This window comes from Nicotiana tabacum, chromosome 10, assembly GCF_000715075.1.
Source record: "Nicotiana tabacum cultivar K326 chromosome 10, ASM71507v2, whole genome shotgun sequence".
Lineage (NCBI taxonomy): Eukaryota > Viridiplantae > Streptophyta > Magnoliopsida > Solanales > Solanaceae > Nicotiana > Nicotiana tabacum.
Window position 1 is genome coordinate 144,419,120 of NC_134089.1, and position 13,536 is coordinate 144,432,655.

Genomic DNA, 13,536 nt, shown 5'->3' on the forward strand with positions numbered 1-13,536 from the left:
TGGCGTAAGCTCTACGGATCTCTAAAATTTTCAATTTATAAATTAATAATACAATATTATAATACAAAAAATATAAAAGTACATTCAGAGTTCAAGAAAACTGAAAAGAATTAAAAAAAACTCATAGGAAATAAAATATCTAGCAGGTTTTACAAATATAAATAATGCAATAATGTTAAAGTTACAATAAATCAACTATATGAAGATCTAACAAGTAAAGATATAAATTTTGGCTATCTATTTTCAGAAAAATATTCAAATGATATACAGATCATAATGTTCTCAATTAGTAAATATGCAATATTATACTTCATTATTTGAGTTATTAGAAATTGTCATATTCATATAGATGAAAGAACTTTTATTATTCAGTTGTAAAAGAATTTTAAGAGTAAAAAATGTTAATTAGTGAATTCGACAAATCAGAACGGTTGGGCTAGGCTCAGACGTTGAGCGTTAGGCGTGTTTAGGGCGCATAGTTGAGCGTTTCAGGGCGTAAGCCTCACAGAACTAAGCTCACACATAAGTCTTAAGGCGTTTTGAGAGTGCCCCGCCCCGATGCGAGCCCCGAGGCGGGTCCCGAAAAAGCCTTTTAAAACACTGATTACAACTAATTACTACTATAAGTTACTATATATTTTACTTAAATTTAATAATAAAGATGTTTAAGCGTATAGTTGAAAAAAATATTATACTCCGCAATGGTTACTCCTCTCTCTCTGAATCGCGATCTTCATTCTCATTTCTCTCTCAAATACCAAATCAAATGTAATGGGTTGTTTTTGGCAGTGATTAATGATTACGATGGAGGTCGGAGGATTGATTTAGGATATATTAGTTGTTATCATTTGTAACTCGAGCAACTTCCTTTGGGGATCATTAGTTAGTAATCTCCTCTTTTCCTCTCATATGTTTTTTTAAAACACAAACTAAAAATTAACCCCCTCAATATGGTAGAAGTTTAAGCAATAATACAAAGCTGTAGTGGGGAACTAAGCCGAAACCCTACAATTCATATCTTCTGTTTTCTTTTCGTGTTTTCTTTATCGTATATTGGCCAACACTAAGGGTGGCAAAATGGTTCAAAGAAAATAGTTAATTACCCATATTATCCACTAAAAAATGAGTTGGATAATAAACTTTTTAAAAACGGATCAAATATGGATAAGAACCAGATTATCCATTTAGAAAAATGGATAACCAATGAGTAACCAATGGATAACCAATGAGTCTAACTTTTATATTTGTAAAGCCTCAAATTGGGGGTTCCTCAAGTTAGAGAAACTAAGAATTCTCCCAAAAGTGATCATATACAAGAAGTCATGGATAATATGGGTAACCCATATTAGCCACCGGTTAACCCATTTTTTATCCGTATTAAATATGGGTCGGGTCGGATAATTGATTCATTTTTTCATTACCCGTTTTCAACCCGAACCATATCCGATCCGACCCGCCCGTTTGCCACTCCTAGCCAACACCTTTATTCATCTATGTCACCACCAGAAGATAGATGAAAATGATTCGATGTCTGTTACACAATTGATGCTTGTATGGGGTAAAAATTACCTTAGTTTAAGTTCAGATTATATCAGCACTAAGAGAGCCTTCAAGGGATTGCCACGTGTCATAGAATGACTTCGACAAAAGGCACATTCAAGGTTGAAGTGGTCCCACAAGAGATGGAGAGCGAAGTCGAGGAGTCAACATAGATCAAGGTCGAGGACGAGCACTTGTCTTAAATAGAGTAATAACGGCTAGTTTTAGGACAAGACTTTAAAGAGAATATTCCAGTAGATATTCTCTGTATTTGTACTATTAGGGTCTTGTTGTCACATGTTCCCTTATAAATAGAAAGAGACATAGTTGTAGGGGACATTGAACATTCACTTGTAAGAGAACACATTGACATTCTCTGAAGATTCTTGCATTATTATATACATACAAAACCTACCTTTTTCTTGAGATTCTTGTTTAAATTTTCTCCCACGATCCAAGGATAATCCGAATAATCAAAGGATCATCAATCATTCATCATTGCCGAAAAGAATACTAAAGAATCTCACCCCTTTTCGGGTGACTCACATGCCTTTGTTTACTTAAATGACATTCTTTGCTATTTATTACTGTTAAATGCTATCTCCTTTATTTTTGGATCATTGAATATCACAGTGTTATCATCATTTATTGCTATTTAGATCATACCCATATTATCTTGCCATACTAACACAACTTTTGAATATTAATATTAGCTAAGATTAACTCTATTTTACTAGAAACTATAATTGCTTAAACCTAGATCCAACTTTTGGGGTCAAACAGTTTGGCGCCGTCTGTGAGGACTTCTTAGCTAATCTTTTAGTTTCCATTAAATCTACAACTCACGTGATTTGCTAACCTAACGAGCCACAAAGCTTTTTTGCGTCTCTTTACGTGTAGAAATTTACATGGCAGGTAACCAAGGAAACAGAACTAGGGCAACAGGTGACATCCCCGATAACCTCATGAATGCTATTAACAAGAGCTATGAAATACTAGGCAATGATGTGACACCCTCTGCCTCCCCCAGGCACGAGAGGTCCCCCACCTCCCCCCTCCTCATTGCAGCATAACAATACCAAATGGAAAAGGGATTTCTACGTCCATGGGAGAAGGGACGCCACCTACCATGAAAAATCTCCTCGAAACAAAGATGACTGATGCCTTAGTAATCGTTATCAACAAACAAGCTCTATGCGCGACTATAGAAACAACTAGAGCCCACATGGTACAACAAGGAGACGAACAGGGCGATCAACCAGATGCTCAAACTCCAGGTATAACTCACAATGTTACTAATAGTGTAGGGGATGGTATCTTCGCCGTTGTTTTAAAAAGAATGGAAGAAATGGAGAATGAGAACAAAGCCCCCAGAGGCTAAATGAAAGAACACCAAAAACAAGTCGACAAGATACCGGGCGCCCCTAAGTTATTACTAAAAAGGGATGCCATCAGGTTCGTAGAGCAGCCTCCATATCTCAGGATATACGACGGAGCAACCAACCACAAAGACCACGTGACTCATTATGTTACCACCAAGAAAAGCAACGACCTTACCAAGGAACAAATGTCCCCTATTTTGCTGAAGAAATTCGGCGAAAACCTCACTGGAGGGGCATTAACATGGCATTCCCAGCTTCTATCCTGCTCCATAGAAGCGTTCGAAGAAATTAATGGCTAATAAGTTCGTGACGGTGCATGTTGGGGCCAAGAAAGCTGAAACATGAATAAACGACATCTTCGCCATCAAGCAATCCCTAGGAGAGGGACTTCCTCGCCTGATTCAACAGGGTTAGGATGACCTTACCAAATGTGTCCAAAGGGATGGCAACCGCAGCCTTTCAAAGCGGGTTGAGTAGAGAGGATTCAAGAGTGACCAGAAAGTTGTTGAGCCAATTGACGAAGTACACTCCAACCACTTGGGACGAGATCCATAATGCCTATTATGCCGAAGTCTGGGCAGATAATGACAACCTCAACGGACCAGCTCAATGGCTTATCTCGGTACAAACCAAACCCCGAAAAGAACGAAGATATAACATGAGGAGGACTCACATCCAAACAGGGAACGACATCATCCCTACGTCAAGGCCCCCGCCCCTCCTTCCTTTAGCTATGATGATGGCCCACCTAGGTCAAGGACGAGGACTCACATGAACGAGAGAGGTATGCTCCTCCTTGTTATCTTCTCACAATTTTTGTATTTCGCCTAAAAAATAGTCTACGCCTTGGAGAAACTTGGAACTAAGGTAAAGTGGCCCCAAAGATGAGGTCTGATCTGAGTACCAGGAAATCCGACGCTCTTTATGAGTTCTACCAGGAACGCTGACACAAAACAGAAGATTGTATCACTTTAAGGAAAGAGGTAGTGAACATGTTGCAGCAAGGACACCTTAAAGAGCTGTTGAACGACAAAGGAAGGAACACCTTCGCAAGGGGTCAAGAGCGTCAAGGCTCGCTGAAGCTTCCCTCACCAGCTCGTACCATCAATATGATCATTGGTGGTAGCGATGACGCTTCTAACAACGGTGTCAAGTTCAATGCCACTCACAAGATCACAAGATCGATCACCCATGAACGGTATGACATACTCGACGAGAGTATCATCTTCGATGAGTCAGATGCCAACAGTTTGACTTTCCCTCACAACAATGCTCTAGTCATTACTTTACGAATTGTATATACTGATGTTAAACATATCATGGTAGATGATGGGAGTGGAGCGTGTATTATCCATCCCCGAATCCTCACCCAGATGAGACTCGGCGACAAGATAGTGTCGCGCTGCATCATGCAACAATGCAGTTGAACAAACATCGGGAGAAATGATGCTCCCCATCCTTGTTGGTGGCATAACTCTGGAGACAACATTCCACATCAAGGACCAAACCATCGCATAAAACGCCATATTAGGACGATCATGGATACATTGTATGAGAGTTGTCCCCTCGAGATTATACCAAGTGATCAAATTCCCAACGACTTGGGGAATGTTCAACATACGAGGGGAACAACGCACGTCCCGGGAATGTTACCACATCGCCATGGATAGCACGACAACTCAACAAAAGAAAGATAAGGAAAAAAAGAGTAGCAATCAGCAGGGTCGAGGTCACAACAAGAAGAATCTAGGGATGCCATTATGGACCCCGAGACGGTCGAAGCAACGGACTTAGCAACAGAGGACCTCGACACCATTCAATTAGATCCTAGTGACCCCAGTAAAAGGGCCTACATTGGTTGAAAACTCCGAGAACCAAGTAAATTTAGTCAATTCTTAATAACAAACGCAGATTTATTTGCTTTCAGCCATGCAGCTATGCCGGGCATCCCCAAGGAGATCGCCACACACAAATTGAATGTCGACCCATTCTATCCTCCTGTAAGGCAGGTCTGACAAAAATTCAATCCCACCGTCAATGATGTCATCCACGAGGAGGTAAAAAAGCTATTAGAAAATTGCTCCATCAGGGAGTTGAAGTACCTCTGACGAGCGCAAAACACAACACAAAATTATTGTTCAGTGGTCAAAGATAGTATAGTAAAATATTGTCTCCACAGGGATTGGATTTAAATAATGTCCGAATAATTTCTTATTTAATTGCTATTCAGGATGATCAACACTTGAGTTAAATGATTATGAACTATGTTTAACTACTAAAATAATGCAATTGATAATTGACTGCAAAGAACTAGAGATTTGCAGAGTTGGTTTCTTATAAATGTGAGGAATAAGGGCTTGACAAGATAGGTACAAGATAGATATTTGGGATTTAACTCTAGTTTAATTCACGCTAATTTTCTAATAATTCTCACGAATTCACTCGGCGATTAGTTCAGACTTGTAGTCAAGACTCCTCTCTCGATTAAACCTTAAATCTACGAGGTGAACTAATATAAGCACTGTGAAAGTAAGTAAGCATGCGTTAATGGATTTGTCTTAAGGAAAACATCTCTCGAATATTCTCCTAACTTGATTCAATCAACAATTCAACAAGCTCTTTCGATTACTTAAGAGAATTAATGAATTAAATCAAACAAAATAATGCAAATATAATCACCAGAATATTCCTCTTTTGATTAAATAGACCGGTGAATAAAGTTGCAACGATTCAAAACTCCATAAACAAATTCAAACAAAAACTAGAGTTAAAATCCACAAATATTTATCATAACACCATATACGTCAAACCCTAAAGTAAACTATTATATAATCATGAAGGAAGTCACCACAAATATAATTAAAGAATAAGAAAGCATCAATCTAACGTTACAATCCAAACTTCCGTATTGAATTGATGGAAAGATGATGAAATCCTGAGAATTGTAGCCTCCATTGCTCTTTCAAAGCTTTTAAGGTCAAAAGTCCTCTCAAAATCGTGTTTTTAGTATATTTATACCATGTAGGAATGGGTCTGGATGAAACTACCCTTTCCAAGCCGAAGTGAGACAATTGGACCGCGAAAATACACTGACGCAACGCCCCATGCGCCACATTAGTGAGGATTTATAGAGAGTTGATTTTTCCACTTTGCAGGAATTTTACAATAGCTCTTTGAGCTCGCGGTGCAGTAGTACAATTTTCTCAGAGTAATTTTTGTTTTCTCACTTTTTGATATCCAGACTTGGTCCCCAACCTCCGAACGTGATCCCGACTTAATTTCTTGGGCGTTTACTCAGACTTCAAAGCTTCAACTTGCTCAAATTATCTCAAAATTATCTTAATAGCTCGGAATTATTTTCTACAAGGCATAAAACACCTAATAAGCGCAAATCACCATTATTTAAGCTCAACCACAAGTAAAATACAGTGATTATAGTGCAAACTATGACTAAAATAGGGGTTTCTAGCCTACCATCAATTCCAAGTGGATAGCCAACGTAATGATGGTAAAAAAATCGAAAATGGAGGATGTGTGTAGACTTCACAAACCTAAACAAAGCATGCCCGGAAGATTTATTCTTATTACCACATATCGACCAACTCATCGGCGCAACGGCTGGGCATGAGCTACTAGGTTTCCTGGACGCGTGCTCGAGTTATAACCAGATGCTCGTGGAAGAAGAGGACAAGGAGAAAACCATGTTCATCAGCCACAAAAGAACATATTGTTATAGGGTCATGTCATTCGAGTTGAAGAACGCAGGGGCTACCTAGCAGAGATTGGTCACAAGAATGTTCAAAGACCAACTCGGCAAGACCATGGAGGTATATATCGACAACATGTTAGTCAAGTCCGTGAGGAAAAAAGACCATATCGGCCACATGAAGGAAGCTTTCGACATATTAAAACAGTATGGGATGGAACTAAACCTAGAGAAATGTGCATTTGGCATCGCCTCGGAAAAATTAAGTATGCATTTTAATGTATTAGGCAATTTTTGAACATTTTACCAATTAAATTCTATATTGAGTTTTTCTTTATTTTATTGTATTTTACCCATCCCAAATAAGTATGTAATTTCTAGAACCTCTACTTTGTCTTAAAAGAAAAATTAATACAGAATCAGAGTGAAATGAACATGAATATATAATGGATTTGTGTGAACTTCTAAAACAAATGTCTTTTCCAGACATTTTTTTTTTTGAAGTAACAAAAATATAGAGGAGCTGACCAGATGTTGGTTGAGAAAGGATATTAAAATCATTACGTAACTATTATTTTTCCAACAAAAGCTGGGTCAAGGAAAATGCCGTCCACAATCCACATCCAACAACAATAACTCATACTAACTCTTTTAATGGCCTCACAAAACCACACATTTTATAAACCGTCCACTTGTTTCACTCCAAACCTTGGATTCATAGCCATCTGTTGTTTTGGTCCGATAGCCGTGAGTTTCTCATGACCCGGAATTTCACTCTCGGGATCGTGATGACGCCTAATATTTCACTTGTTAGGCATGTCAACATTAGAATAATTTTTAGCCATTTTAACAATTCAAATTAACTGATACCAATTATTTAAAGTGAATAAATTGAAATAGAACTAAAATAGAGTGAACAAAATCATAACAACCGCAATATCTAGATACAATCCCAGAACTGGTATCACAAGTGCATGAGCGACTAGAATAATAAAAATAATGATCTGAATGAAAATAAATCTATCGGAAATGAAATAAACAGTTAGGATAAAGTAGAAGGGGACTTCAGGGCTTCGAACGCCGAGCAGCTTTACCTCAAGGCTCCAATCCGACAATCAATCTGAGCAATCTAGTGAACGCCGCTGGGACAGACTCCAAAATCAGCACAAGAAGTGCAGAGTGTAGTATGAGTACAACCGACACCATGTACTTCGTAAGTGCCGAGCCTAACCTCAACGAAGTAGTGACGAGGCTAAGGCGGGTCACTTACAATAACCTGAACACAGTATAATAATAACAATAGGAAAGAAACGTAGGAAAAGTAAGGCAGTTAACTTATGAAAAATAAACTCAATCCTCGAAATCAGTAAAGCTAGAAATACCAGTACTTAGAATCTCGCATGAAAGCACCGAAGGCCAACAACACAACAAGGAATACAAAACACACAATTTGTTGCAGCGTGCAACCTGATCCCACCGTACAAACACAATCCTCCCTTATTTCACCATACCAATAACGAGAATAACATATAAAATCCGTTGCGGCGTGAAACCCGATCCCACCATATAATCAGAATCAATATCATAATCCTCCCTTATTCCACCATATCAAATCACATATAAAATTCGTTGCAGCGTGTAACCCGATCGCACCATATCAATCCTCCTTCATTTTACCTGTTGCGGCGTGCAACCCGATCCATAAAAAAAATTAATAAGTGCAATTAATTTAACAACTCAAATCACAAGAATCTCTACGATTAAAGAAATATGGAATCAAAGCCATAAAAGGACCTCGTACCAAATCAAGGAATGCTACAATTAATACAAAGCAACAAGGCAAGCCAAATACATGACAATTAAAATATACAAGTAAGACAATTAAGGCAAATAGCAATTAATCATGGAAGCATGGAAAAAACGAACACTTTAATACAAGAAAAAATAAGTGGCAAGTAGCAAGTTAAGACATAGGAAGAAATTAAACCATGTAACACTTAAGACATAGAATAAAATAATTAATGAAATATGGGAAAACATGAAAACAACTAATCTGACGGCGTATATACACTCGTCACCTCGCATATACGATGATACACATGTAATTCACATAGCACATAGCTCAAGGGTTCCTAATTCCCTCAAATCAAGGTTAGACCCACTTACCTCGCTCTACAAGCAAATTAAACCTCAACTGGGGTCTTTCCTCTAAAATCTGCCTCCAAACCAATGGAATATAACCAAAATCACTCAATAACATCAAATAATGCTAGACAAACCAATTACAATACATAAAGTTAAGATCTTTATACTTTTTCAGAAAGTCAACCCCGGGTCCGCTTGGTCTAAACCCGAGATTCGGACCAAAACCCAATTACGCATTCAACCCCGAACTCGATTATGTAATTAGTTTCGAAATTCGACCTCAATTTGAGGTCTAAATCTTAATTTTACAAAACCCTCCAATTCTTCCCAAATCCCTAATTTTTTACCATGAAAGAACATATATTAAGGTTAGAAATTAATGGGTATTGATGGAAATGAAAGAAAACAAGTTAAAGTATACTAACCTATAAAATGGGTGATGAAATTTCTCTTTAAAATCGCCTTTAGGCCGAGCTCTAATGAAAAGATGGTGAAAAATGGGTGAAATCCCGTCTTTGGGATATTTAATAGACTGGGCGTCAGGTGTTCTTCGCGTTCGCGAAGTACAACAGCCAAAAGGCCTTCGCGTTTGCGAGCTACCCTTCGCGTTCGCGTAGGCTTGCTCCTCCTTGCCTTCGCGTGCCAAGGACCGCGTGTAAGGCTTCGTTAAAAAAATTTCCTAATGATTTAAGATGTTAAAGTGAGCCAACGCATAGTGCTGGTCGCGTTCGTGGAGGGTGATCCTACCACAGTTTCGCATGCGCATACACAATCTTACGTTCGCATAGAGAAAAACCTCCCCCGGCCCAGTTCACTCTTCGCGGTCACGGGAGTATCACCGTGATTGCGAAGAAGAATACACTAGGTATAGCAGTAGCCCAAAAACTAGAAACTTTTCTAAATTCAAATGGTGTGTAGCTTTTCCGAAACTCACCCGAACCCTCGGGGCTCCAAACCAAACATACACACAAGTCCAACAACATCATATGAACTCGCTCTCTCAATCAAAATACTAAAATAACACCTAGAACTATAAATTGGATACCAAAACGGATGAATTTTTCAATGAAACTTACGAACATGCAATTTTTTCAACCAGACGTTCAAGTCATGTCAAATTAACTCCGTCTTGCACCAAATTTTGAAGAAAAGTCATAAATACTGTAATGAACTTATACCAAATTCTGTAACCGAAATCCGAATATGTTAGCAACAAAGTCAACCTACGGTCAATGTCAAGAATTCTTTAACCCTTTAAATTACTAGTTTTCAATAAATTATGTTAGATCAAGCTAGGGGCTTCCGAATTCGATTTCGGGCATACGCCCAAGTCCGAAATCATGATACGGACCCACCGGGACCGTCAAAATACTGGTCCGGATCCGTTTACATAAAACGTTGACCGTAGTTGTCTCAAATGAGCTTTAAGGTACGATTTTATATTTTCGTCAATTTTCTCATAAAACCTTTCCGGAATGAGGACACAGACTATGCACACAAATCGAGAAAGGATAAACGGAGCTATTCGAGATCTTGTAACACAGAAATAAAAGATAAAACTATAAATGACATATCGGGTCATCACATAGTTGGAGTCTGAATTATGATCATTGAGAGCGAAGTCAGAAATATTTTTGAGGGTATTCAAATTTAAAAAAAAAAAGTAAAAATAACTCCCCGATAAAGGGTGTTCCATATATATTATATATCTCTAAAGTATGATATTTTACTTATATACACGCTATAATTTTTCGACGAAGGATGGTCAAATTAAGCACCCTTAGGACAATATAACTTCGCCCCTGCCTCATCAAAATGATTTAACTTGTATACACTTAAAAATAGTTTTAACTTATATATATAAATAATGTTCACATATTTATATATTTTAGTTTATTCAATAAAGCACTGTATAAGAATTTATATTACCAAGTTAAGCTTATTTTAGACAGCGTAATATCTGTTTTTTAAAATTATTTTAATTTGGTAAACAAAAGAATTATTATACACGCGGCAATTAAACTCATATAGTAAAAATGGTTACACCAAACCTCAACCACTTCAAGATTTTAGACAGAGTAGGAAAAGCCTACGGAAACAGGGCCAGGTCCAGCGTAGCGATGCCGAGTTCATCTGAACCCATTACTTTCAGCACGAAACATAAATTTATGTACAAAACATATTTGAATTAGAAACAAATAGTAAATATAACTCATAACTTTAACCATACAAAAAATTCAATACTAATTTTTTTAGATAATGAATGCATAAAATTCAAATTCGGAATCCGTCTATAACCATGGAAAACATGAGTGGAGCCAAATCAGTTCTCCAGATATAGTTATTATGTGGCAATTCCAAGTTTCAACCACAGAATAAGATACTTGTTTCACAAGCCAAAGGTTTTGTAGTTTCAGATTACAGACCTATCTGTCGCCACTCAACTTCATGCACGTTTATGTTTTTTTATGAATGGCCCTACTTTAAGTGAAAAAGAATCAGAATTCTGAGAAAGAGGTGTTAACTCAATATTTCTCGATCACCAAAAGAAATAGAAAAAAAACAAAGGATTTTGTCATTTTGGTAGATGTAGGGTGGCTATTTCCATAAACTCATTAGATGGTGGGGTTCCATTGTTAATGTCTTTAATTCTTGGCCATACAACTCTTCTTTCTTTAGTGATCTAAAATTTGACTTGGTAGCCACTCATCAACCAAATATCATGGTCAAAACCATTCTACTTCCCTATCCCCTCCCCTCCCCCCCTCTCCCCCCAACCCTTATGGGCAATACCACTCCCAAGATCCTCTTTTGCAGTTTCTTGCCTTAATCTTTTTTTTAAAGAGAAAACCGATCATTTTTAGCCAATTTACTTTATTAACCCTTAAGAAATAACATAATTGATTTTATACCATCAAGGTACAGTGAAATGGATAAAATTCCTCTGAAAGGTTTTTGCTTTAATAGGTGTTATGTTGCATGAATTCGAATTAGTCGAGCCTCAATAAGAATATCGGATATCTATTAGAAAACCAAACGAAAGTTGATTTTATAAAATCAGAAAATATGGTAGAATAATCAGAGTTGGTTATAGTAGGCGTTTGGACCTAAGAATTGTGAAATTCCAAAAAAAAAAGTAAAAAAAAAATTCAAGTGAAAATGATATTTAAAAATTAAGTTGTGTTTTGGCATGAACACAATTTGAAGCTGTTTTTGAATTTTTGTGACAGATTTAAAGTGAAAATTTTGAAAAATAGTTTTTTGGAGTTTTTCAAATTTCGGAAAAATTTCGAAATCAACTTTAAATGAAATTTAAATTTTTCATGGCTAACCATTGCTTCCGAAAAATAGTGAAAAAATTTCGAAAAAAGTGAATTTTTTTATGGCCAAACGGACCCATAGTATATACTGTTCCTGTAAAACTCTTATATTTAATTTTTTTACTTTATTAAGTCTAACAAAATAACACAAAAAAGAAGGTTCATGAAAAAGTAATCTAAAATTCCTATAGTGGCAATATTGTCTTTCTAACCACATTCCTATTTTCCCCACGAAAATCATGCCTTAGAAACAAGATACCCCTACATTCACAAACTCCTATAAATGGCCACTCTCAACCACATTTTCTGGCACCTCTATTTTCCTTAAAACAAGATTTAAAGATGTGTAGGGGAACAAAAGCTGAAGAGGATACTAAACCAAAAGCCTATTGCCTGAAAGAGAAAGAAGCCAATATTGGCTCTATAATTTATTGTGAGCTGTGTAGTTCAGAAGCTTCTGTTTATTGTCAAGCCGACAATGCTTATCTTTGCAGGAAATGCGACAGATGGGTTCATGGGGCTAATTTCTTGGCTCAGAGACACGTTAGGTGCTTTCTTTGTAACGTTTGCCGGAGCTTAACACGGCGGTTTTTGGTCGGAACTTCGTCGGAAGTGATAATTTTGCCTTCAGTTGCCAGTTTGGAACAGAGAAGTAGAAGGACGGATGCTGATTCTGAATCAACTGACTCAAGAAAAGAGCCTTTCTTGTTTATCTGATGTGTTATGTTTTTTTTTTCCAACTTCCAATTGAACAGTGAGCAAAGAACTTCAGATTACATGCATCAAAGTTGCCTTAACTTTTTTTTGGGGGGGGGGGGGGGTTTAATTCTGGTCTTGGACTATATCTAGAGTAGTGTAAATTCATGATTGTACAATATTAGCGGTTAATTGCACGGATAATAATTCAACTCGTTGCATTACAGTTACTAAATTATTCTTGAAATAAGAGAATCACCAAGTTTACATAAAACTCACTAAACTATTTTATGGAAAAGAAATAGCTCAATCTTTCCCTAAGTATCACAAAAACTTTTCATTATTCTGTCAAAATTGATCAAGGTCATGTGCATGGGCATTGTAGTCTTTTCGAACAATATCAGAAGCTATAGATGCTTACCAGTTTTAAATGATAGTCACGCAATAAAAGGTAAAATGATAAAACAATTAATGCAAGTGTTGTGTGTCTCTACAGGACTATTGAGTGAAGCTGAAATTTTACTTTTAATAGTTTAGGACTATTAAATGAAGCTTTACATTTGCTATATAAAATTTAGATGGATATGAAATACTCCTATTGAATGAAAGTCAATGTAAAAGAAAAAATGACACTAATAGCCGCTATAAAAATAATAATCGAAAAAATATATTAAATTTGTATATTTTTTGTGTTTAGATTCATTATGTATATTATATAAATTTTATACACTTTTTCGATTACGAAATA

The 13,536-nt window shown here is 36.8% G+C and overlaps 2 protein-coding genes across 2 annotated transcripts; both read left to right on the forward strand.

Annotated features, from left to right (window-relative positions):
* The first annotated feature begins 3,913 nt into the window (after window positions 1-3,913).
* On the forward strand, window positions 3,914-4,348 carry LOC107782366 (uncharacterized). The gene has a single exon (XM_016603248.1). It carries the CDS (start codon window positions 3,914-3,916, stop codon window positions 4,346-4,348), a length of 435 nt encoding a protein of 144 aa, XP_016458734.1.
* An 8,086-nt stretch (window positions 4,349-12,434) lies between these two features.
* On the forward strand, window positions 12,435-12,809 carry LOC107782375 (B-box domain protein 31). The gene has a single exon (XM_016603256.2). It carries the CDS (start codon window positions 12,435-12,437, stop codon window positions 12,807-12,809), a length of 375 nt encoding a protein of 124 aa, XP_016458742.1.
* The last annotated feature ends 727 nt before the right edge of the window (window positions 12,810-13,536 follow it).